Source organism: Dromaius novaehollandiae, chromosome 10 (assembly GCF_036370855.1).
Source record: "Dromaius novaehollandiae isolate bDroNov1 chromosome 10, bDroNov1.hap1, whole genome shotgun sequence".
NCBI classification, from domain to species: domain Eukaryota; kingdom Metazoa; phylum Chordata; class Aves; order Casuariiformes; family Dromaiidae; genus Dromaius; species Dromaius novaehollandiae.
In genome coordinates, this window is record NC_088107.1 from 4,364,212 (window position 1) to 4,391,416 (window position 27,205).

General features: G+C 42.8%; 1 protein-coding gene across 3 annotated transcripts in view; it reads left to right on the top strand.

Moving 5' to 3' along the window:
* The window catches only part of ADAMTS17 (ADAM metallopeptidase with thrombospondin type 1 motif 17), a 201,787-nt gene that overhangs the window by 126,928 nt on the left and 47,654 nt on the right, over window positions 1-27,205 (top strand). The window contains exons 15-18 of one of the 3 annotated variants that reach the window (XM_064517899.1): window positions 8,828-8,948; window positions 11,394-11,468; window positions 17,061-17,141; window positions 25,235-25,392. In XM_064517899.1, the coding sequence (XP_064373969.1) occupies window positions 8,828-8,948; window positions 11,394-11,468; window positions 17,061-17,141; window positions 25,235-25,392 (435 nt within the window). The remainder of the gene's footprint in view (window positions 1-8,827; window positions 8,949-11,393; window positions 11,469-17,060; window positions 17,142-25,234; window positions 25,393-27,205) is intronic. The other 2 variants (XM_064517900.1, XM_064517901.1) reach the window with 2 other exon arrangements.

A 27,205-nucleotide genomic window follows, 5' to 3' on the forward strand; every position in this document is an offset into this window, starting at 1 on the left:
GGTTAAGAGCTACCAATTTGTATTGCTTTGAGCTCTCCAGGCAGGGAGATGAGTGAACACCATATTCCCATAGGGATAGGAAAGGTTTTGGGAATACAATATGATTTAACTAATAGCAATGCAAGGAGATAAGTGGAAAAGCTTTATTCAGATTGAATTTTGCACTACTGTAAGAAATGCTTCCCACCTTTTCCTGCCAAATAGCTGCTGAAGAGGCATGTTTAATTCAGCCCTTCCAATTTATTCGGATGAAAAATCTGAACAACAAGTTGCTGGGGAGCCAGCACAGGAGTTTGATTCTTTATATGCTCTTTAATACTGAGTGCCCTGCAGGGAGCCAGGTCCATAGTGGATCTCAAAGTTACTTATTTTACTCCCTGTTTTCAGCTGTATCTAAAAAGCTGAGAAATCTATTAATAACCTGTTACAGTAAGGCCAGCTGCACACCTCCAGCTGTGTGCCATTGACCATTGCACTGGGCTGGCCAGCTTTACTGCTCCAGACATTCAGATCAGCCACAAACAGTAAATCAGACATTATGGCAATGCATGTTTTCTTCTTCCAGTGAGGAGCAGTAGCCAGCTCCCCTCCAAATGAAAACCTTTATGAGCACAGAGCTTTGGAGGTACGTCATGAAAAGTAAATTGCACTCTAACTCGGGGGCAGCTGCCTTTAACTGTGCAGAGAGGTGATGACAGCTGCAGAACATTCAGTCCATTTGCATCTGCCTGAGAGAAAATGCAAAATGATCAATTCAAGCTGAGCAGATTTGAAAGCCTCCTGAACTCACTTACAATATTCTTCGGCCTTATATGCAGTTTAGCGCTGAGAATCGCTGTGTGTAACTGTGTACCCCATTTACCACAGATACTTGTCTAACTAGCTGCCTATTAAACCAATTTAATCGCATATTCATTTAATTACTCTTCTCCTCATTTCTTTACCCAGTGTAGACAAAGCCTTGCAATAAGCATTGCAGGGGTCCTGGAGAAGAGAGTAAGTGCTGAAATCAGAGGGTGGGGTAGTATTACTGTTATTTATTTTCTTGCATAATCCTTCTAGTTAAAGGGTTTCAAAGGCAGGAATAACACATTTCCAGTGTAACAGACATTTGCAGAAACCATCGCCTGCAAACACATAATCCAGGAAATGTAATAGCTCTTTTTCCTTCACCAGTAGGTGCTCCTAAGTGAAACTCATGCATTCTTGTTGGGAAAATGAGTGTAGATGAACGTGGCAAAGAAAAAGCTGTTCTTGCAAGGCGAGGGGGGTTTTGAGAAGGGAAGCATCAACAGATTCTTTGGAGCAAAGTCCTGTAAGTCGCAAAATATCCTAACTGCAGACAGGCGCCAAAGGGGGAGAGTCTTTAATTGCAATCTGTGAGTTTATTAGAGTTTCATTTGAAAGCTGTGAGCTGAGCTCACACTGAACAGTGTGAATGAAGCCTTTGGGTGTCAGCCGCACCATCCCTGAAGCAAAGTCATCATAAGCAGACATGTCCCTGTATTTACCTCTTACACCTGAAGGCAGTGGGAGCGAGTAAACTTGGCTGATACTGTAGTCATGCACAGAAACACCTGGAGAGAGCAAAGGCATCTCTAGAATTAGCACAAGGGCTCATGCATCACCTAGACTTTTTATGAAACTACTCCTTGTCTTTGGGACAAATCATAAGGTCTTTATTCAATTTTATCCTCTCCTTATTTAGAAGAGTTGTCTGAGGCTGAACATTTAATTCTTGGTACTGATAGAAGCATGCCAGCATAAGGACAAAATAAAAGCTATGCAAGAGCTTCAGGAGTTCGTCTCAAAATTGGGGACAATGCTATAAAGTTGTAGCTTTAGGGGAAACATTGTAGGGTAAGAATGACTGCACTTAGCCTTACCATCTTCTGAGCAAACATGGACGCCTCATTCAATGTATATAGAGGGCTTTGACTTTTTCTTCTTGAAATGCACATAGTCTTCTAGCAAGGATAATTCATTTTCTGCTGGGATTTTTCAGAGACAGAAAATCTATAACAGGCCAGAGAACAGCAGCAGTCTCATGAATCTCATGATGAGGAAAGTGAGTGCAGCTGTAGGCTTTGCAGCCTCTCCTCTCACCTGCCTTCACAAAGCTTGCTTTCTCTAGCATGGATATTTCAGTCATGGTGAAGATGGGGTAGGACAGTGCAATCTGCAGCTCAGATTGCATTTATCTTCTGGTATTTCTCTTTAAGTGACTACTGGCTTTCAGTGAGAAGATGCCCTGAGATTTTTGTTCTCTCTCAAGCCTGCTTGGCGTATGTTTCTCACAGAGTCGACATTTGTGGTAGCAGTGCACTTTCTGATTATCTTCCAGTTTCGAAGATATTCCAGTTCTTTGTTCTGTTTGTGCTGCTAACGTTAGCACCGAGCTACTGGCAGAAGTCGTACTAGAAAAGGTGTCAGATGTCACACAGCAGTGGTGTGGGGAGAAGACAAGCTGCTTTGCTGACTGTTATGACGCACATGACTTTGTGCCGGCTCCTCTCAAAGGAGGATTAGTCCAAGACTCGTGATTGCGTGAAAGAACTTTCTAATGGAGACTACAGATTGTACATCAGGGTGTAATCTAAGGTCACTTTGAAAACTGTATCCTGTACAGCAGAACTTGGCTGGAGATCATGGGCAGTCTTTGCTGTGATTTAACAGTTCAAGATGTGAAGATGTTTTGGCTCTATTTAGTTTCCTCATGAGTGTTTTGCCATGTCACGGCTACTTTTAACTTGTTGGTGAATCTACAGTACATTCACTGATGACAAGCCACAAACGAGGCTGTCCTGGCACAGCAAAAATATTATAGACTGATTTTCTTCTAAAACGAGTTGTCATAAAGTATGAAAGGCAAGCCTAAATTCGAAACTGGGCACATTTTCAAAAATAGCTTTTCCAAGTTAGGTAAGCAGAGCGTCAGGAGAAGGCCACAATGAGCAGAGCTAAAATTGCGGTTGTCTACTGGACCAGTTGTTGGCAAACACTTTTCTGTGTATTCAGTACCAACTTCTTGCTTTTGATTGATGCATGGAGTTTTTCTTTGCCTCCTCACTTGAGTGTTTTCCATATATTATTCATACTCTTGTATTACAAACTGTGGTACAAGATGTTCTGAACTGGGTAACTTGTCTCCATAGAACAGCTTGGTTTAGCACTCTACTTTGTTTAATTATTCAGTGTGTGCTCACAAAGTCCAGGAGGGTTATCTGAACTGCAGACACCTGCTGTGTAGTTGCCTTTTTCAATTGCTGGGTCTGAAGCAATGTAATCCGAGGCTTAGAAAGAATAGCAGGGCTTTTGGTGAATACAGGGTAGCAACAAAAAACAAGACTTTGTTTGTCAGTATCTTACTACTTTCTTAGTGTACTTTGCAGGGGGATACGAAAAAAAGTGGTGCTGCTATTCTTCTTTTGTGTTAACCCATGAAGAACATGTCATAGCCATTTCATTGTGTTACCCACCTAAGAGGCTGTAGTTATTGCTTGTGGCCGTAAAAGCCAAGAATCCACCAGGAGGGAGGCTACTGATATATCATGTCCTGATAAACATACATTCTTTTCACATCCAGAACTCACATGATAAATGCCTTTTTTAAAGACAGGGTACTTGATATAAAATTTGATGCTATTTGCATGCTGTTGGCATTTGTACAAATCAGAACAGAGGCAGGGTGAAGTCAGGTTTGAGGGTGTCAACTCAGGTGAAGCTGGTTTGGAAGAATCAGAGAGAGCGAGCCACAGAAAGCAGCCAAAGAACAGAAGCAAAGGAGTTCCAGTGATAGGAAAGGTCTCTGGGCAGGGAAGGACTTTGTATTATTTGCATGCTCATATAGCCTGCTCTGGTGCCAAAACACAGGGATTTTGATGCACAACCTTCAGGCTTTATGTGTGGAAGGATGAAGGTTAGGAGAACTATGTAGGATTCCCGTGAACTGCTAGGGGATCTAAATGCAGTTAATAAATGTAATTGCGTATCTAATGCAGATGAGATAATGCAGATATGATAGACAGTGCCTATTTCCTCTTCCAGCAGAGCTGCTCTGATTGAGATAAAATCTGACGGCTCAGGAAATGACAGGCTGGCATTTTCTGGGGTCACTTCTATGTGGACTCCAAGACACAACACAAAATTTGCAGTGGAACAGAAATAGAAGTAACTTGCAGGTGAACTGCTTGATCAGAGATCAAGGCCAGCCGTCCTGTACAAATCCTGTTAGACACCCATAATCTTCTAAATGGGCAGTCATGTTTAAAGCAAAGAAGTGAGAATTCTGATACCCTCCGATCTTAATGTTGGTTGCTCATATATGTACATTCCTGTTTTTTGTGGTCCATCCCTTGAGGTATTAGTGGACACTGGATATTATGGACAAAAAGCTGGCAGTGCAGATGAATCTTTCATAACCAGCATGGTCTGTACATGATCAATTTGTAAAATGGCACATGTTGCATCATTATTTGTATTTGATCCATTGAGACAGCTAGTTAGTTCAGCATATGGGAAGCATTATAGTTTTGTCAGCCTACAATGTCATTTCTTACACAGGGTGGGTGTATATAACAGAAATAATTGTGTTTACGTAGCAAAACATACTCACACAGGCTGTATCAATTGAGCTCTTGCATAGCCATTCAAAATACAAATAAAAATATTAAAAAATATCCAAGCAATACAGAAAATAGTTCACACGCCGAAGAATCCAAATGATGTGCCTGCAGAAGAGGAGTTTTCCTATGCTGGAGCCAGCAATGACTGAAGCTGGAAATACCACCCAACAAGCAGTATTTTCAGATGTTTAATTATAAGAATAAGAAGGAGGGGGAGGGAGAAAAGGAAGGGTGGATTGACGTATCAGCTCAGAGAGAATGAACTTCAGGCCTTTGGCTCAGTGAACATGCCAATTTAAAGGTCAGCGGATATTTCCAAAATGTAGTGTCAGAGTAGGAGACTGCCTGCGTCAAAGGTCATTAAGAAGCCCATGGATGTAGTCATGACCCTCCTTGCTGAGGGCTTGAAGACCCAGAAGACTATCTTTAGGTTTCCTGCCAGCACTCCTGTGTTTTAATATGGGCAAGGGACCAGCTTTAGTTCAAAATAGCTCTTCTTATTTGTCCAGTTGATGCTGCTAACTACAGCACTGCTGGCTTTCAACAGCCAGTGTAGGCAGGAGCTGGAACTCCAGAGCAGTGTTAACACCATTGCATTTGCAGAAGTTGTGGAAGTCGCTGTCTGACTCAATGTCAGACACCGCAGGAAACTTCCAAGAGTCCAAGAGAAGGGCTGGCACTGGCAAACTGACCCACGTACTCCCCCTGATGAACAAATGGTGGTTAGAACCAGACTGGCTTTTCATTTTTTATTCTTCCCTCTGAATGCAGAAGAGCTCCAAGTGTCAAATGCCTGCTCTTTCCTTAGCAGATCATATCAGCAACAGTACAAAACTGTTTCCCCTCTCCTCAGCCCACTCAAGAGTGATGGATGTGAAAGTATCCAGCTATACTGGATGGACTGGTCCATGCATTCAGTCTGCTCACCTGCAGGATAACAGTTGGATCAGAAAACACGAGATTGTTATGTGCAAGATCTTTCTTTCCTGAGGATGTCCAGCTTCCCCTTTTGCACTTATTATTATTATTAAGAAAGATCCCCCTACCTTGATCAGTACGCTGGACTGCGGAGGAAGCAGCACAAAACAAGTTAGAGATGGTAAAAAATAAATAACTGCTTTGAGTTATTTAGGATTTAAGGGATTGCTTCTGCATTGTGAAAACTTGCGTTTTGAGCAATGCGACTTGGGATTTGCCCTTTGCATACCATTGAATAAGTCCTCACATCTTTGTAAGCCTCCTGCAGACTGAGAAAAGCTACATATATTTTAACTGTTGACAGCGTAATACAACGTGGCAATGAGAAGCTGCTGATGTACAGACTCCACTGATCTTCCCGCGGGCTGGTGGGGCTTAGGGTTCAGCAGTGCCTCCGGCCCAGTGCAGTGGCTTTCTCACCTAGGGGAAACCTGGAGCTGCCCCTCTGCGACTGTGCCCTGCAAATCTGCCCCATGGAGCTGAGGTGGGTCTCAGTGCTCAGTTTATATCTTTCCAGTCCGTGGTTCAAGGACTGCTGGAAGATCCTTTCCTCCTGGGAAGGGTGATATGGATTGTGTTTTGCTTCCTCATCCTTCCAGCTCTGTTTCTTGCCTTTCCCGCTTGTTTTACAGGCAGCAGTGCTTTCAGTGTGTGAAGTTTTCAAAGCATCCAAGTGACTGAGGTGGTCAGTGTAACACATTTCTAAGTGACTTTGGAGCTTTTGGAAATCCACTGTCAAATCTTAAGAAAAGCTGTTTCATTATGTACCATTATTAAATGTACTTTTACTTTGGAAATGATTGGAAGGCTTGGGAAGGGGGAAATGAGCTCTGATGTTTATACAGACAAGAGTAAAGTGCTTCCAAGGTACTTTTTCCCCCCCATAAAATAGCAAGAACGCACTGATTTTCATCTGGAAGCCAAGAAAACTGTTTTATTCTCTTAAAAGTTCTCCTTTGTAAGAAGCCATTTCCTGGCCCAAATCCAACAAGGGTGTTATTTCTCAAGACCTGGGCTGACAGGGAAAGTCTGCCCTGCAGAGGGTGGGTGCCACAGGAGGGGACATGTCAGGGGCCATTCCCCTTTCCTCCGCCCCCAGGGAGCTGGAGTGAAGACGAAGGGCAAAAAACAGCAAAGCACATGATTGCTAATGCCTCATTCTCTGCTTGCATCCATTACAGTCCTGCAGACTCTTCATATAGCGCTGGGAATAAGCATGGTTCAACACTCATTATATTCCCATTATTAATTTGTATGCTTACATAGTGCTAATAACAATGGAGTACAATGAAAGATAGCACAAAAGCCTTAAATTAAATGCAGCCTTTCCAGTATCGCAGTGGGGTGGCAGACAGGCATATATTTCCAGCTGCCTTTCAGCAACACCATTAATAAATCATATTTATTTTCCTGGAAGGAGAACTGCTGGGACATCCTTCTGTTTTGGGGGCAGAATCACATTCAATATCCCTAAATTATTGTGGGACATAGGTGTGAAGTTTAGCTTTGAGAATTGCAACTGCCAGAAAGTCCACGGTCGTCTTCTTACCTTACTTCACTTCCCGTTTATACAGTTTTTTCTGTAGTCCATGTCCATCAGTTTATATGCTGTTCTAGTTAATAAGCAGCATTTCCCTTGTATGTGTTTATATATTTAAGAATAATTGTCCTTTCTCAGCATTTGTCTTTCTCTAATGGTTGACTCAGACAAACACTGCACCAGAACATGTCTGATTTCTGAGAGTCTTTGCTCCCTGGAATACATCTGGACTTAAGGAGCGGCCAGTGTCTTTTGAAGCAAGGGGAAGGTTTGAGCTCAGGTCCAAATTACATTGCTTAGATGCATGCAGTGTCAGATAAACAGTCCAAGTTCTCTTAATCTTTCCCCACTTTCCTTATTTTTCAAGATGTTTGTTATTTTGATTTTTCCTTAAGATATCTCTCCAACTTTCCTCTGGCTTTATTTTAAGAAGGCAAGGAAGGGAGAGACCCAACAGCCTTGTTCAAAGAAGTATTATTAGTGACAGTCCCGCTAACTCATTTGCCAAGAAATTGTTTACCTACAGAGAATAAATCTTCAGCTTATTTTTAACGGGAAAATGTCTGCTAATATGATGCATAATGAGAACTCTTATTTCAATAGAAATTTATGTTCTAAGATTGAGTTGCTGGTCATTCTGAGAGTCTTACATGAACAGAGGAAAATTTACACAAAACAGTCACAATAATGGTGTAACACCTAATCGTGTTGTAATTTAGCCCTATCAGCCTATAACTGACTTGTGAGTGAGTAACATTACCATGGCAATCTCTACAGTTACAGGGAAAATACTGTGACTGTTCTGGTAATAACTGTCTGTAGAAGCAAAGCTGCATTTTTTTATTGGTAAGCAGTTTAAGTTTGTAGAGACAATTACGAAAATACCATTTTAAATGAAGCTTTAGGCAAAATCATTATGTATTTTTTACAATTAAATGTCTAAAGTTAATACAATGCAAGCATCTGGAAAATCCCATAATTATATAAGGAATATTAAGGTACAGGTTAGCCAAGTCTGAATGCAACCTCCTACTTCCATTTAAGTGTATGTGCATTGAAGGTTGCTTGAACCGTTCAATTAATGAGATTTTTTTTCAGTTATTGCAAGAGTGCAATCAAAACTGAGTGTTAGACTCCCCATTAAGATCCTGATCCCAAGCAGAGCTTCTTCAGTGAGCAGCACATTGGAACTTGCAACAGAACTCTGAATTTTTCTGTGGTAAACAGCTAGGACCAGCGCTTAGGTTACTTGAGCTAATTTTCCAGCAAAGTCAAGCAAGCCACATTTTCCTCTTCTCTGAACTAAGCATTGTGGTAGTAGTGGTCCTTTACTCTGGGATGCCTTTGAGCTCCTTAGATGGGAAGTACTATACAAACATGAAACATTGTTTGAAGCAAGTTAGTGTGGATTAGCACAAAATCTGTGGCGATGTCTTGAATAATTAGTATTTATGAAACCCTCTTCAGTTAAGTCTTCTGAGTCAAAGTTTGTGCACGTAGTATTGGGCAAAGGGGGTTGCTGAATAACCAACTCAACAGTTTCAAATGAGTGCTGTCCTAATTCCCAGCATTCTCTTCCCATTCCAGTTTTCAGTCAGGTGTTTATCTGAGTCTTGACCTCAATGTTTAGAGATATTTTAACCTTGCAAACAAAATAATGGGGACCTCTGGTTGTTGTCATTAGAAAATTGGCTGCGATGGAATCATTGGCTCAGCTGCCAAAGAGGATCGCTGTGGAGTCTGCAGTGGTGATGGCAAAACCTGTAAAGTGGTGAAAGGCGACTTCAACCACACCAAGGGGATGGGTGAGTAACCCTCAGCAGCATTTCAGTGTAATAGAGACTGTCTTAACTGCTTGAGGAGAATTAAGAGAGTAGTGTTGAGAGGTAGTTCTTGGATAGTATTTGACTCACCTACTCTGGTAGACACAGAAGCTGGCATTTGTTCCTCTAAAATTTTATGGGTTTTGACATAGATGTCCATAAACAGTTCTGACTGTTCAGGACATTTTACTCTTGTAGACACAGGTAGGGGATCTAGCACCACTGATTTTCCCAATTTCTTGTGCTACCAGGAAAAATTGTGTGGAAATGTCCAATGAGGAATCAGTGAAAAGATACTCAACAATGAGAATGTTGACTCTGTTAAATGCCCCTAGTCTTCTCCTTGAGTAACTAACTATCCTAGGTTAGATAATCAGCAATCTGTCTTATCACTTGCTGAGCCTCTTTTCAGATGGTGAGTTGGAAGTGCTGAGAACTTCCTGGGATCAGGCCTGATGGGGCTGTGCAGCTTCCAAAATTGTTTCTCATTAAAAAAAAAAAAAAAATTAACTAGGAACACAGAGCAAAACCTGACTCAATTCAAATGTGATGTTCTCTTTGCTTCTCCTTCCATTGCCCAGATACCAGCCATTGCCGCTGTTTGAAATTCAGAATGAAGTTACGTTTCTCATTTTGAATGCTACTAGTGCTGTTGATTTTAAATAAAAGAGATGAAATCGTAGTATCTTCTCCAGTGGGAGGAAAGTCTGATTTCAGCACCATCTTTGAGCTCTTTAAGAGCTCAGAATGATGCATGTTGTATGTTCCAGATGATTCATGTTATAATCGGGATATCTCAGCTTAATGAAAGAGACCTCCCCTCTGAATATTTTTACTGACTCCCTGCCAGCAATACATTAGTATAGGGTAAAAGATCTTTCATCAGACATAAGACTTTGCCCTCTCCTGTTACACATGAATGTATGTACAGCTTTGTGTTTGAATTAGTCTTTGTTCCAGAGTTTCCGTTCTGGTCTTCTGAGAAACCTGTTATCACTCATCCTAATCAGGCAAAGGGAGAGAAACCCAGATTTGGGACTTGCAAGCTGCTCTAGGAGAAAGGAATTGCGCAGAAAAAAATGGCCTCTCATTCAGTGAATGCAAAATTGCCATTTCCACATGCAGGAGTACATTCCACATGTGCTACTCCAGGGCCGAATTCAGCAAAGCACATAAAGATCTCCTTTAAACACACGCTTCTGTTTAATTGGTTAGTAAAGCAGCAAAAGCGCTTAGCAGCGTTCTTGAATCAGGGTCTCAGCACTGAAGTCTGGGGCTCTGATTCTGCTCATTGAACTCTTCCCCTGCACCCTCCTTATCAGTGGAGCCAGCTGTGACCAGTCACCTCCTCTGAGGTGTGGGTAGAATTTCCCACCTCCATGGATACTTTCTGGAGCACACTTGTGCTGCTGCATTGCGAGGCCAACCTGTTGAATGATTTCCTGCGTTACAGCTTTTGACTGTTGTGACCCAATTGGCTTCCACCTACTTATGGCAAAGAATTTGCATTTGGTACAAATGGTAGAAAAGGTTTCTCATTTCCACTGAGAAAACTATTCTCTTTATCTGTAGCACATCTTACAGCTGTTCATGAACTTAGTTGCTCCTGAAGAGTAGCTACCTTTTATCTTTTCCAACCAGACTACAAAACATCTTGCACAGGTAAATATGAAATTTCTGGGTCACTGCCAGGAAGTGACACCCATTTCCAGTCAGAGCGACTGCTTGGGGGTGGTAACTTTACATGGCTGTAGGAACACAACAGCCTCATGTAGTTAACTGGTTGTTTGGCAGGCAGGACGCTACAGGAGGCACTTACTCCCAGCACCCATACGACCTAAGGGGAAGGGAGGGCTGACTGAATCACTGTCAGTGTTACGGTGTACAAGCATGTGTAGATCCGTATTCTTTGCTGACCATCTTCAAAAAGCTAACTTGTCACAATGTTGCTATGTCAACTCCTTTTGCCACTTAAAATGCTTCCACCTTTACCCATCTGATATAATTTATAAGATAATGATTTTTTAGCATTATAATCACATAAACATTTGTTAGATGTTTTGATTTATTGATTAATTTTAAAGGAAATTTGGGACAATTGAGAATGCACAATACAAATATGGTAGCAGATTCAGGTCTTGGATGTGTAAATGATTGCACAAGTCAGTGACAAATTCCCACGAACTTGCTGCAGTCCAAGTCAAGGCCAACATGCCACATGAGGTATGCTGACTTATTTCAGGAGAGAATAGCCATCAAATATCAAGATGTTGATTGTTATAGAGTGGTATCTGTTTTGGAAAGCCTTCTGCACATGGGGCTCCACTGACAGCAGGATTGGTCCTTGTATGTCCTGCGACTGCGAATCATGTTGTCAAGCACCATTTAACTGAACTAAACCCATGCCAACTCCTTTCTGTTTCTTAGTAACCAATAGTCATTGTAAGAAGGTTTCCACGTGTGTGATGGCAAAGGCAAAGGCTGTTCCCAAGTGTTTCTCGTGTAAGATGCTTGAATGCTGTTTGCAGTGTCATTGGGTGTTGGTGACATCCTTTGGTGTTGGTTTCTTTTGTTTGGATTAGATGGGGAGATTGGTATCAAAAGCCATGGATAAACTTCAAATCCTTTTACTATTCGGCTTGGTTTGTCAAAGGTATCAGGTACAGGTCCTTTCCTTTTCTAAAAGTTATCTGGGTGAAGGAAAGCTAAATTTTCATTAACCGACTGAAAAGTACTAAGTCTGTTTCTTTTTTCCCCAACAAGATTGTCACAGATTTTGTAAGGTTCTGCCACCAGGTAGGGCAGGGCAGTGAGATGGTCAAAGTGTGCCTCAGAAGAGATCCAGTAGTTGACATCTTCCCAAGTCTGATCCAGGGTGATCCAGCTGCAACTGGATTCCATTTCTCTTGTGGGGAGGAGGTCAAAAACCTTTACTTGTTATGCTAAACATTACATACACTTATGTGTAGTGGGCTGTCTCCAGTAGGCCAGCTGATGGCACTGTTTAGACTGTGGTTTATTTTTGACTGAGTTAGAGCATGCCCTGTACCTATTTCTTCAAAATAATGGAAAAAAAAAAATGCAAACTTGTTCTGAAGTCCATCTCAGTTTTCCTGCCGCTGTCACTCACAGTACAGGGGAGCTAGAACTATAGGACAGCTCTTTGGCTCATACCTGTTCAGTAGCTGATGTATCTCACTGGCTTCTAAGATGATACCTGTCCAAACTCTGAGGCTGTTCCTGTAATACTCCTGTAATACTTCTTTAAGAATTAGGTGTTTTCCCACTGCATCTTGTCTCTACTAATTTTTCTCAATAATATGAAGATTTTCATTGCTGCCCTTTGCCTGTGATCCAAAAGAAAGACCACACTTATTTGGATTTTTTTTAATGGCAGAATATAATAAAATGAGATATGCCATTTGCTGTAAGTAGAATTTTGGGGACTAAAGAGAGTCTTTACTAGCCTTTTTTTTAAAATGGTTAAAGAAGAGGCTTTTTATTTTGTACTTTGCTTAACCAGCATGTATTTAAAAGAAAGAAAGGAAATTTGAACTATGGTGCTGTCGTGCTGGCTAGGAACACCTTCAGCCAGTACAAGAAATTCTGTTCATGTCAGTAGGGTGTCTATCGAAATGATGAGAAAATAGAGCCCTATGAATAACTCTCAGAGTGTCTTATGAGGGTTTAAGCAGAGCATATGGGACAGAAATTATGGCAACCAACCGCTCAGCAATAGTAGGAGGCTTTGAAATCTACCCATGGCTTCCGTATGAAATGATTTTCTTCCAAGCCAGCTATCCCATGGCTGGAAGTGGACAATGATGGGTAGGTGCCTATGGAGGAATTAAGCTAATAGCAAGTGAGAATCATCGCAATCTTTGGCTGCTCAGAAAATGAACATATTGTTACTAATGGACATATTTCCACATCACTGCAACAACTAGCACTCAGCAAAAGGTGCAAGGTGGGAATGGTCGTGGAGACTGAGATGCCCAGCTGGTACACATCCCTAAGACCTTAGGGAAGCTGTGCTGGCCCTCTCCAGCAGGTAGATAGTACAGCCTGGATCCCTTGGCTATCAACCTGAGACCTTGCATCAAGGCACTTTTTAGAAGTAAGGTAATGGGATGAGCACTGCTGACTTTCTCATGCCCCGACTGTCATGTGTACAAGGGAGAGATATGAAGGTACAGTGCCCAGAGATCAATACTTTCAGCCATGGGATAATTTCTCCTTTACCTCAGAGTCTGTGTTTCACTAAGATCCAAACCAGGAAAACAGTTTTGTAATAGATCGGTGACGTTACAAAGTTCACACTAAACTTCCTCTTCTTTCTGGGAATAATAACGACGGCTAATAACGGGTTTTCCTGTGTGAGCTGCCTTCCTCTTGCAAATCTCTCCAGCATTTAAATGAAGATACAGTAGCCACTGTTCACATATTAATCTGCTTGATGACAAAGCCACCTCTTTGTTCTGGTGTCTCTCCTAATACGAGTTACACCATGTAATTTGTATCTAGGATTTGCTTCAATCACAGTCTTACATTCCTGAGACACTGATGTAATGCAGATTATCCAGAAAGATTGGTGCGTGCCAAAGTAACTGTTCCCAAGGTGGAGTATACTACATACAGCACTATAAATTATCAAATAATGAAGTTCTCCTGTTGTACTTTCAAAGCTTCATCTTAACAGGGTGATTTATGGGTGAAATTACTAGAAATACTGCCTGATAGTTGCCAAATCTCATCAGTCTTTAACCAGCTCCTCATTTAAAACAGAACTTTAAACCCAACCGTGCAAACTCCTGCATTGCAGACAATTATCCTAAGACCTAACAGATCTGTGAGAGTCCTTGACTCTGGGCCAACACTGAGACTTTTTTTGGTCTTACTAGCTGACACTTGATAATCTTTCTGGCAATCTGCACTTACAGTTTGCTTAATAAAACGTGCCTGGAAAACAATGGGGATGTTTTCTGGTGCAGTTATCTCAAAGATCAGGAATATTCTGTGACTGGCAGCCTGACATTAGCTCTTCGCACCAGACTGGATTGGTGATAGCAATCTGAGTTTGTGCCTGTGGCAAAGCTGCATGGATGGTGTATTTAATATGTTTGCGGTAGGATTTGACCACTAACTCGCACAGTCTTGCTGGAAACGATGGCTAAGAGTGTCGAGACACTTCCATGGGACATGCCCAAGAATTCTCCTTCATATCTGAACGGACAGTTCAGATCCCTGCAACTGCAAAGTGCTTCACGGGTCACTACAGGAAGACTAAAGGTCAACAGTCGGGTTTGTGCCACGTGAGCTCAGTGAGTTAGCATAGTGGTTTCTTCTTATTCAGGAGCTGTGAATACGACCCCCCAAAGCCATCAATCAGGAGTAGAAATCTGGTATGAGACCAAACTAAACAGTCCCCAGAACTAATACCCAATTAATAGCTTATACTCCACTATTTACCATTGTAAAAAGTAACATAAAAGTCAGCTTTTCCACGTGGAGTTTCTCTCATGTCGCAGTGATGAAATGAGAGCGTATTTATGGCACTAGCTGAACCTCAAGTATGGCTCCGCAGCTTGCTCACCTCTAAAGCAGTGTGACACACTCCTGGCTGTTGCAGGGTCAGAGGACAGATCAAGAGTTCACCGAAGTCAGTGCTTGGCTTTCCACTAAGTTCAGTGTAATTTTGTATCCAACCCCAGCATGATTTAGCTCTGGGCATTTGTATCTGGCTTGTTATTTTAAAAAATAAGTAAGTAAATAGTCCCCCAGCAGGTATGTTAAAACTACCTGAAACTTGGGCATGTTCCAAAGTGGCTTCCTAACAGGGGTATTCAGGTGTGTCATAGGGCCTGTTTCACCTTGATGGCCTGTCATTAATCACGCCTTTGCTGGGTGCTCACGTCTGGTGGTAACTGTTGGTCGGGTTTATGTGCAGATGCACGGGGGGCAACGAGGGTGTTTCACTCCTAGAGTGCTCTGTTTGACAGTAATTTAGTATCTCAGCCGATGAAAAACCAACTCCTAGCAATGTCTAGAGTAAAATCTGACATCTGTTTGCTTTGACTTTATGACAGATTTCACTATTGCCTTAGAAAAATGACCCTGGAAGTGATAATTGTTCCCAGTTGAAGCCCACTCTGCAGTAGCAGAGGGGAGAGCTATTGCTCTGACCTCTTTACAGGGACATGGTTTGCAGCCCTGCTGTCCCTCTCTTTCCATTTTTCCTGCAAGGGGTGACTGACTGTTTCTGAGAGAACCTGACCAGGGGAGAAGTAAATAAAATAATAAACTAAATAAGGAGGAACAAGTGCAAAGAGAACTCAGCTGAAGTAACAAAGGAAAAGTTTAATCCAAAACAATGATCAGGGAAAGGAGGAGTGTTTCTGGGCCAAATCAGCTTTACATTTGCATGCAGCAGCAAAGCACCTTGCAAAATCCGAGCGATCAGGCCTTATTCACAGGACAGCAAAGGGGCCAGGCAGTAGGCTGGTTCAGACAGGTAGAAGTGGATCTACAGGTTGAACCCCTGCATCCCCACCTGTCTCACTCCATGTCATGACACTAAGAGAATCACTTAGTCCTGAGATGCATGAGGCTGCCAGCATCCTCTTTTGTGGCCCCTCACATCAGTGTAGCAGAGCCGTGGCCATTCAGCAGCATTTGTCTCCAAAAAAAAGCCCCCAAACGTTGCTAAACACGAAAGGAATCACTGCTCCTTACACCAGCACTTCTCCGACCCACTGGTCTAGAATGACCTCGATTTCCAGAAAGACAAGGCTGGCACAGAACAGCCTCACAGAGTCTTTTCAAGCAAAAAAGGGAAGAGGGAACATACAGAATAAGCTACTTAACCTCTAAAAGAAAAGGGAGAGCAATAATCCAAATGAGGTGCCAAGTTATACACTGCAAAGTAAATTGGGTGGCCAATTAGAAAAAATCAAATCATGGTTGTAATAAGATTAGTGTAATTTACAGGGGCCTGATTCAGACTCCAGTGAAGCCAGTGGAAAAACTCTCCTTGACCCCTGGCCTTTCAAATGGCCCTAATGCCCCTCAGTTTTATAGCTTAAAGGCACCACTTCCACCCCGTGGAACAAATACGTAACTCCACATGGCCCTGTGGTGGGGGAATTAGCCTACATTTCCTTGTAGCTCCTAATTATTCCTTCTGTTATTCTGTGAGTCAAAAGTGGTATAATTGCATCATGTTGCTGGTTCTTGAAGGGAGCATGAAGAGGCCAAGAGAATTTCAGAAAGATAAAAACCAAGAGAATTCTATAAAAATGCGATGGTGTGCTGTTAAAAACTTCCCTACTATGTCAGAGTGTCGGATGCTCAGATGGTTCAATTTGGCATGAGCTGCTGCTGGCAGAGTTCAGAGGCGATTGGTGGTCGGTCCTGGAGAAACTTTCAGCTCTGCTGTTGAAGGGAATCTGAGCTGTGGAATTCCGTTTAGCAGCCCAATGCAAGGAGACTGTTAACCATAAAATCCTACAGAATTTTTGTAATGCTAATGTGTAAATGAAAACAAATTTATTTTCCCCAGATTTCCCACTGATTCCTGCAGTTTAGTTTTAGCTTTGCCCGCATGTTTGTGGAAGAGGGACCTTTCTGATACTGATCACAGCCCCAAGAAGGTTTTTCTGGGAGGGGAGATCAGGAGCATCTTTTGGAGACAGAATTTCAAATCACAGATATCTTGTTCTATAATGCGCAGTGTTGTTCCTGACAGTAACACTTTGCACCAGCTCTGAAATGGTCCTCCCGTATCCCTGTCAGTAGCCCAGAAAAGCCAGGCAGATGCAAAGGAAGCAAATCGAATTAGGCCCAGGCACAAACCTGAAGTCACAATTACGCAGCACACGTGCATTTCCCTCCCTCTTCTCAGGCCGAAATGATTAGTCATAGCCATGCAAGTCACAGCAGTGAAACTTGGCTGCCACAGCAGGGATCACATTTGAAGTGTTTCCCACCATTCCCCAACCTGGGCAGGAGTTGATTTTTCTCCGTGAGATACTGAATGACTGATGCCTCTGGCTGTCTGTGGGATGCTCTCATCCATCTGCCCTTTTGTTGCCATAGGTTACATCGAAGCAGCTGTGATCCCTGCAGGTGCCCGGCGGATCAGAGTGGTTGAGGATAAACCTGCTCACAGTTTTCTGGGTAAAAAGACAAAAGAAAAAATGTTTTAATTCAAAACTCAGCTCTGTTTTCTGTTAAAATGGCCCTTCTCTAAATGACCCATAAGATGACAGATTTGTTGCTGTCAGGAAGTAGCTATTGCTTTCATTCTTGTTGCAGTCACTCCCCGCTTTGATGGCTTGGTTTCAAGATGTTGGTTTGATGGGAAAATGCATGATGCTTACAGGCCCTGTGCAACCTGAAATGACCACAGAATATTGTATATGGACAGCAGGGTTCCTGAGCAGCACCTGCCACTGGGTTGCACACAGTTGCCAGGAGCACACAGCGCTGTGGGAGGCAGTGGGAAAGAGAAGAGTGCATTTAGAAACAGGGGTGGCAGGTCTACAGACAGAGAGACCCTGCGCCCAGCTCAGGCTGGAACGGAGGCAGGATGGAGCCACTGACATCCCTTAATAACCTGGCTGTGTAGTTGCCCGCACCGTTTCCTGCAGTAGCAGGTTTTCACTTAATGCTGTACCTGAAACCGGACCCTGCAGTCTGAGGTGGGCTAGTTGCAGCCTCTGGTCCACTTGCCTATATTTTCTCAGGTCAAATCATTGGTTTAATCCTCTTCTCAATTCTACTTCTGCAGTCCCCTTGAGGTGAATGGGTTTCCTGTCCCCCTTCGCCCTTTGGAAACAAAGTTTTAGCCCTACATGTATGTGTTGTTGTTCTAGGGCAGGATCTGTGAGCAAATTTGTTGTCCAGTTATCAACCATTCAGGTTGAGGATTGGATGGGCATTTCTAGAATGCAGCTAGTCATGTTCGCATCTGTCAGCCTGGTTGTCTGCCTGTTATCTCAAACATTAAGATGTTTCTTATCATGTCATTACCGTGTGATAGATGAAGTGCTTTATCTCAGTCTACCTCTAGAGAAACCAAGTTGTAGAAACGCTTATATCCCATTGCCCTGAATTCTCACAGGAACCTGTGGCAGAGCAGGGAGTTGAAAGAAGGTTGCCCAAGGCCCAAAGCAACACCCCACACATTGAAACATCTTTTGCCCACTCTGAGCTGCAGGGTCACACATCAGGGGGGTTTCTTCTGCCTCTCTTAAATTCTTCATGCTGTGGAGCTATTCTCTGTGGGAAGAGAAAAAGATAGGAGAAATCCCCTAAGCCCCTCTATACTTAGTGGACTTTTGCAGCTTGTAGTTCCCTGCATTGTCAAACCCAGGCATTTCTTGCTGTTCATAAGTTCATTGACATGTGGGTTTTCTCCTTCCTTATTGAACAGTCTTTCATCCCTTCCTCAGACTGATTTTCTTGTTGCAGCAGTTGGAATGGATGCATGTTCCAGCTCTCCCCTGTCCCTCAGAAGTATCACGTACACACTGGGACTGTTTTTAGCTGTGCCTGTTCTGGTTCTCCAAAAGTGAGGTTCTCACACTGGAGATGTTGCCAGGTTTTAGCAAAAGCACTCTGAATGATGGAATTGTTTCCAGGCCTGTGGTAGGAACTCCGAAAGGATAACAAATCTTTTTATCTTTTTGTCCTCCTTCATTTTGCAGAAGGGGAAACTCAGGTACTGTGATTTGCTCATGGCTGCGCAGTGAGTTGGTAGCAAAGCTCAGACTAAGATCCTTGGTTTCTGATTTCCATGTGTCTTCCTTATAATCCTCCTCCCCTTTGCAGCCAAGAGTAGATATCGATATCTGGTAACAGGATAAAGGATGCTGTTGAAAACATTTGCAAAGTGATTGTGTCTTAGGATTTCAGTCCTAGTGCTGGTAGTTTTCTATCTTGAGATGCCACCAAAGCTGGCAAAATCACTGGGAAAAATCCTTCTCTTCTCTGTCTCTCATTCCAGCTTCAGGGAAAAAAAAGAGGGTGAATCATGTCATTCAACTGCCCTTGGATTAAAGCATTGGCATTTGTGCCACTTCTTGGTTGGAAGCATATATTGCTGCTGCTACTGTTTCTGCTAATGCTGCAGCCAGATTGCTGGGAGAGAATTACGCCTACATGTAAGATGTTTGACATAGCAAAGCACTGGTGGAACAACAAGAACCAGTGTTTCCTTGGACTTTGCAAACATTCTGCTTTCTAGAAGCCAGCCTTTTGGTTTGTCTTGGTGGGATTTGCACAGGGTATTTGTCAGGGGCTCGGGCTTTGGCAGATAGAGAATCTGAGAGCTAGTAACTGCTAGTAACTGTCCGTTGTGACCATGTAACCTTGACTTAAGCAGATATCCCTCCACTGGGTGGTAAAGATCAGGACTGTGTATATTTGAGAGCAGAATTTGGCCCTGCATACATGACAAAGAGGTAATAATTCTTGTATGGTTCTTAGTCCAAAAGTTGAACCCAACAAGTGGTAATTGGTCATTTTAAAGCTTCCAAATGCTTTCAGCTCTTTGATTCCTTGTCAGGAACCAGGAGAAACTCTCTGAGCTTTCTGAAGTTTTCTCTTTACAGGAACACTGGACACAAAGAAAGGGTAGCTGAAGACTAGCAGCAGTAATGTTCCAGCAGGACAAAAAAGATGACCAAGGGAACTAAATCCAGTCACTGATAGGCCCCAAGATGTATTGTAAATGCAGGTCTGACTTTGGAAGGATTTCCTATCTCAATTACGCTGACAAAGTTGAGCTTAATAAGGCCCTATTTCCACTCAGGTACAGTGCTTTGGAAATGAGCCCAGTGTAATTTGGAATCATTCCTTCATGTGCTGGGAGCCATGCCTGAAGAATTTCCCTCCACCTACAGTCAACCTACGCTGACTGGCTTGGCTGGCTGTAAAGCTTAAAAACCACCTTGAACAGGAAATGCCTCCGCAGTTTGTGTCCACAGGCTGGGAAGCAAGCTGGAGGGACCCAAGGTGGAAATAAAGATCTGACTAGATGCCAGGTTTAGAAATAGGTTGGTCGGTTCCTGTCTTCCAGCCAACAAGAAAAAGAGAAATCATGGGTTGCCGCGGGGGTTCCTTTTCCTTTTGCTCCTCTACTGTACAGCTTTGAGCCAGAAAATAACCTGGAGATTTAAGAGCAGATGCTCGCTACTTCCTAAATGAAACTTGCTCCACTGGTAGTTTGATAGGGCTGCATATCATTAACAGTTTTTACTCAGGCACCCCCATGTCTGAAGTACTCACAGGCAAAAGAAGCATGGGAGAAAAGTGAGAGGGAAGCAGTTCCTCAGGAGGAAAAACTGGTTATTTATTAGCCAACGGTAGGGAAATGTGTTCCTACCAGGGGCTGTAAGTACTGAGAGGGACCATGTTGAAGTACTTTGGTCTGACAGTCAGATAACATAGTTGTGTTGCCCTGTCTCCAGATGTTCCAGAGTGCTGGCTCCGTACTAACCAGACAGCCACAGCACAGTGGGGAGAAGGGGAAGAACTGTGCTTCCCTACCTCCTTGGAGGCGTAGGATCCCAAGAGAGCTGCTGCTAGCTGTCCAAAGCAGAAAAAATTCTTTGGGTGCTAGTTTAATTTATAGGGAGGAGTGCCTGAAAAAAGGGGCTCATAATTGCTTCCCTGTTTGGGCTTTCCCACCACAGTCAGATGAGTTTTGGCAGAGAAGACTGAGTATCTCCTGGTCTCCTAAGCTCCAGCTACTGAGTCTAAGGGACATTGGGCAAGTGTTTTCTCTGTTGGGTGCTTTACTTACTCTCCAAAATGGATATAAAGATACTTGCTCTCCTATGCAAGGTGCTTTTGCAGTGCTTAGATGAAAAGCACAGCATTCAATAGGTGCAGAAGGCCCTATCCACCCCACTGAGTTCAGGACTATCATGTCTGCTATTCAGCAGAGCCAGACCTGCAGTAGCTGTGTGCAACACCAGGCATGGGAAAAATAGGAGTAGCCTGTGTCCGAGAAACAAGGGGATTTTATAGCTGCGGCATTGATGCCTACTGATGGGGCACTTGCATAGGGTGAAGACAAGCAGTGATGAAAACGCTTTGGCTCAGATACTCAGCTGAGTCTACAGCGTAACTCCTATCATCCAGAGCAGCCTCATGAGATGCCTTTGACAACAGGGCTGTTTCCAAACTTTCCTTCTGCTCGTTCACTTAGGGATTAGTGCCTGCAGCTATCAAAATCAAACCTTTCCCAGAAGAAAGATCACCAACGATTAAACTTCCTGTTTTTCATCAGTGAGCTGTCTTCCTTTGATAAGCTGGAACCAGAGCCTAGTTTTAGTCACTCAAGCTTTCACAGACTGTTTTGAGCACGTGCCTTGATATCTTTCTGTGTCAGCCATACTGCTGTGGAGATAGTTTTATCTCATCCATAGCTTTGATCAGTCATATTCAGGGCTGCTCAAGGCCAGCGTGATGGCTGCTTTGATCTGCCTGGAAGCCACTAGACTTTGGCAGTGGAAAGCAAGCCTGTTTCAGAAATCTGCCTGAAGTTGGCAGAAGGCACTTTGTAGACTGGGGAGCAAAATGGGAAGAGAAGTAAGCTGCAGACAGAGTTATGTTGCTGTAGCATGCAATACCAGGCTATCATTGTACCCCCAAATCTATGTGCCAAAGAGAACATTTCTCAGAGAAAACATCCTCTCTACACAGATCCTGCTCTTTGGGTGGAAACCGTAGCTGCAGCTTCCCCTCATGCTTACTTTGGAGACTTTGGAGAGCCCCTCATGGGAGCATGAGGACTGTCAGGAAGATTGTGTGCAGCAGGATAGAAACATGTTCCACCTTTCTTCAGTAACTCCCCAGGATGCGGAGCCTTTCAGAAAGGCACGCACAGACATAGAGGATATTGAGACGTTCATTGCCCCAGACTTCCCTGGAGGTTAGACTCTATGGATGATACTCTGTCTGTAAATTAAATGTGCCCTGAAATGCTACTGGGCACTGAGGCCAGTTGTCACGGAGCATGCCCTATATGGGCTGCCTATGTACTGCTTATCGGAAAGTCCAGGCTCCTGACCCATGCTGGGAGTTTGGGAGAATTCTGGTTGATCTGGGCCATGAAGTTTGCCAGGGACCATTTTTACAGCATAGCTGATGGTTTCCCAGTGCCTGGGAACAAGCCTGGGCACTGGAGATGCAGGGGTAGCTTTCGGTAGTGCTCTGTGCAAGACACTTCAGGTGTCTCTTCTTACCTTCTCCAGCCTCTCTGGAATCTGTGGAGCTAGGCACTTGTCATGTGGAGCTAAGCAGAACAGCTTTTCAGGGAAATCTAACAGGGATTTCCTTCCTCCTAAACCTCCTATGAGGAAGGGAGGAGCTGGCCTCTAGATTCTTGAGGGACCCTGCATTGTAATAGCTATATAGAAGGTGTTAAACATGTACTAGCCGACGAGAAGAAAAGGAAGGTGTATATTGAACAGTCCAGTATTGCCATAAGCGCTCCTCACCATTAATTAGATCAAACTGGTAAGTCAGTGTTGTGCCATGGGCAGGAGGTCCACTTCCCCGTCTCCTAGGCATGGTATGGAATTGTACGTAGCCTGAGCGTGGGCTAGAAGGGTTTGCTGGCTATGGGGACTTGATCCAAAGGGATGACAGTGGAGATTTTCCTGTTGACTTGAAAAGGCTTTAAATCGGCTCCTCTTACCTTCTCCCAACACGCTCACTTAAGTGAAAGCCAAGGTCTTATTTTTAACTGGAAGAGAATAAAAAAGGCTTGAAATGCTGGAGGTTAAGAAAACATCTTGTTAAAGGCTTAGCCAAGAGACACAGTAAACTTTGAACTAAGGAAACCCAGTAACTGAAAAACACAGGCTATTCTGTCTGATGTCTGGGCAGATTTGATCCGTGGAACATGGATCTCCACAAAGGGTGCCTGGGACTTTCTCTCTGTTAGAACAGGGTCTGCCAATTTTCTCTTCCCTCAGCACGTCACACAGACATCTGAATAACTTTGCTTCCCTTGTAATGTGGAGAGCACAGAAATCCCTAAATGACCTGCACTGGCGAGTCACAGTAATACGATGTCCTCATGGCTGGAGTTGCCTTTCAGCGTTCGAAGGATTTCAGAGATGCTGATGCAAGAGGTTTTTCTGGAAGGAAAGATGTGATACTCCAAGTATCTTTCCTTCTAAATAGTCATCTCACTGGGCTTCCTTTCTGCCTCAGGGCTTGCTTTGTCATTCTTGCTCACGTGCAGAGGCACTTTCTGGCAGTAGGGCTGTGGATCTGCAGCAGCTCCAGTTTTGCATGTGTCTGCAGCTCGTGGACTCTGGAAGGAGGGTGGCTGTGGCAGGCTGTTCCTTCCCTGCTGTTGTTTTTCGTTTGTGGCCTCACTTGGTTCCATCAAATCTAGGGGTAGATGATGTCTCACCTGCCTCTGCCTTTTGTTTTGAGAGCAGATAAGGCATCAGGGAATATCCCGAGCACAAGCACCATTTACTTCTGCTGTAGCTTTATAATGCCTCTCCAGTTTCTTACCTGGCAAAAGGCCTCTAGAGTAATTTAGAGCAACCTACGGGCCACTCTAAATTATGCCTGTAGCTAGTGCTTGCAGGTTGGAATATTTTGCCCTCCAGGCTTGAGCAGGAGGTAGTATTAAGCTGATCTGCCAAGTTCGCTTTCTGCCCACTGACCAGTGTTCTTCCCTTTATAACCTGATGGAAACTAAATGTTGACCTGTTCAATGTTTGCATTATGGAGTGCATGCAAACTCTGGAACAGTTTCCTTTTGCACTTGCAAATCTTCACATGTGTATCAACACAGATTTCACTGAGGTTTTCTCAAGGAAAGTTTAGGAAAATACAGTTTCAAAAGTTCATTCTGCTTGGAAACTCTAAAATAATTGTGAAGTCTTGCTATATTGGTAAGGAGAGTTTAGAGAGAAATGGTCTATAAATTTTATGTTAATGCTTGAAGTTCTGAATACGTTTCATTATATACTATCTGAATGAGAATCTTTGAACCCAACTGCTGCTAGACTTTAACTGATCTCAAGGTGGGCAGTCTACATAAAAATATACACATCTTGCCTTGCAAACCAGGCTTCTGTTTACAGTCAGTGGTGTTTTCATGCTATCTCACACTAAGAACCAATTTTAGTAGGTGTGAAAATGTAACAGAGCAAGTGTGTTAAGTTTTCTACCAGTGGTGTCTTCAGATCATTCTCAAACAGCTCTTCTATAGTATTAGGTTCATATATCATGCCTATCATTTTGGTATATGTGCCCAAATTTATAGCACCATTTATTTTTCTAAGATGAAAAGTAAATAGTTAGATTTGGGAATAATCCTTAAAGTGGTACAAATGTTAATTTCCGATGTACTAGATACACCAGGCACGTTTATTTTACAGGCACGTCTACATATTTACTGTGTAACCTTTGACTAATAATACTGAGATTGTTCTAGGAAGAATGATAGCTCTGGTTGTTCACTAATTACGCTGTTTACACTTTGCACTCCGCTCAGCTTGGGTAAGGAAAATGTGTCAGTAAGTTCTGTTCTTTTCTAGTCAGTCACTTCTGCTGCAGTATTTTAGGCTTACCTTTAAACCCAAATTAAATCTCTCTTCATTGAATTCAAAGAAAAACATTCTAGTCATGCAAACTTTTCTTTGCAAAAGCAGAACTTTATAGGTAACTGAGTGCAACACTATGCCATGAATATGTGTCTGTTTCAGACATGCTCCTGAAATAGATCAAAGCGTGGAAGAGTTCTACCATTTAGTCCTAAATTAGGAATATTTTTTCAAGAACAGTGGGTAGTTAATTTTCCTTCCTTTTCCTTTGTAAACTGCTGCTGCATAGTTTTTTTCCTCTCTTTAAATTTTCTGGCAGTGGAACAGCACAGAGAATGCCTCAAAGTTTTGAAGCTAGAGAATGTTGCTTCTTTAGGAAGCAGAACCTAATAATTTTTAGTTACTAAAACCTTAGCTATAGCAGTTTATGTGACATTATTGCTGCCTAGTTGCAATGTTAATATAATTAGATATGCCTTCATCAACTGAAATATAAAATATGCCCAAGTTAGTCAGCTAGTTAGTGACTAGTCAGCTAAAATTATATTTCATTTTTCTTCTAAATGCCTGTCTGTTACAAGACTCCTGCATCTTGCACCTCCGGTGGGCTGAGACAGAAGCTCAGTGGTCTATATTTTAATTACAGACTTGCTTTCATTTCATCCCATGGTGTTTGATTCTTTTCAGCTTTAAAAGATTCCAGTAAGAGATCCATTAACAGCGACTGGAAAATTGAGCTTCCTGGTGAGTTTCAGATCGCAGGCACTACTGTCCGGTACGTGCGAAGGGGTCTGTGGGAGAAAATCTCTGCCAAAGGACCAACTAAAATACCACTGCACTTGATGGTAACTTTATATTCTTTGTTTGTGTTTCTTAAGTGATGCAACATAAAGGGTTTATATCCTAGTTCAAAGTTAAATTTTGCTTGTTTGCTTCCTCACCAGAGTTTTTTCAAAGGTATCCTGTTGTGTCTCTCCTCACGTTCTTTTGCAGCACTGCAAGGGCTGGAAAAACCCAGCTTCTTACTTAAAAACAACTGGAGCCCTATTCTAGGAGAACATGCAATGTCCCAGTAGACTCACCTCCAAGAGAGGACACTCCTGTAATGTGCCACAGACAAGGTGACAAGTCCATTCTATAGGATGTAGGTTTCCACGGACATACCCACTCACACACACAGAAAGGATATGTGCCCTGAACACCTTCTCTGCTTATGCCAGAATGTATTCTGTATTTAAATACACTGTTACTTAAACAGGCGACATGCAGATTTTGTATGTGTAGAGGATATGTGTGAATTTGACTCTCTGCAGTGACTTACTTGCACACAGAAATGTTCCTTGTTTGGGTTATATATTTTTTTTAATTATCTGTATTTTAACATGTTGTTGAAAGTCTTTGCTAAGGTTCAGCATAATCCTTTTGTTAACTGGGCATGTCATTTTGTGAACAGTCATATGGCTCAGCATGAGAACATGATTCAGAGCTGGGCAGAGGTCAGAAGAACAAGATTCTAGTCCCAGGCTGACACTCACAGGGGATGGGGGGTGACCTATGGGCCGGTCCTTTAATGTCTCTGGTTACCTTAATGTTTCCATCTCTAAGATAGATGTAAAAAGCTTTGCAGTTTCTGTAGAGAAGAATGCATAAAAACATAGAGTGTTCTAAATAATCCATTGTTTCCTGTAACTTCCTTAATGCAAGTCTTTCCTTCTGAAACCAAGACTCTGACAAAATATTTTGTACTGCCAAGGTTTGCCTAACATGCAGGCACCATATAAGAGAAAGGAGTTGCACCAGTACCTTTTGGGAAGATGCTGTGCCGAATTCCTGTGCCAGCTCTAGGAATCTTCCAAGGAGTTACTTGCTTGAGGGTCATTGCAGTAAAATCTCTTGTCAGCATTTTGCAAACTTCAGCATCAGTAGAGCCCTTTTTTTAAAGAAATACTCTTTTCCACTTCATTAAGAAGTAACTGACATAGGAAACTAGTGCCTGTGAGGTTCTCCATGAGTACCCTTTTCAAGTACAGACTGACATTTTCAGCAGATATGAGCAGAGGAAGTTTTTCTTCTTCACCTTCTCCCAGAAATGACTCAGAAAGAGGAAAGTAAAAGTTACCGGGCCATTAAACAAACATGTGGCTCAAAATCACTATGAGTCATAAACAAAGCACACGTGAAGTCTTTTGCTCAGATCAGACATTAATCTTTTCCTTGATATAGGATAGCGAGTTTCATTCTCTCAGAACAAGAATGGCAGGATGGTTACCAGTTAGTTCTAAACAGAAAACCATTGTCCAAACAGTGGTGGAATACACTGGGCTGACACAGAGCCACAAGCTTCAGTCTCTCTGTTGTGACCTGCATTTGAAACCAATTATACACACATACACACACACCAATTATACGTGGCTACGAAATTGCATGAAATTGGTTTCATGTGGGCCTTTAGATTCACTAGTCTTGCTCCCATATTGAGATAATAAGGATTTCTTTTTAGGAGCTGGTTTTTAATGCTTGAGGCATTTCTCCAAGTGCATTACTGTAAGTATATTTCTTGGAGAAATTAATGTTTGTGTAGCTAGGCCATGCGCTAGACCTCCTCTTGGCAACAGAGGACAACGAAACACTCCCAGAGCCTAGAGATGCTTCAGACAA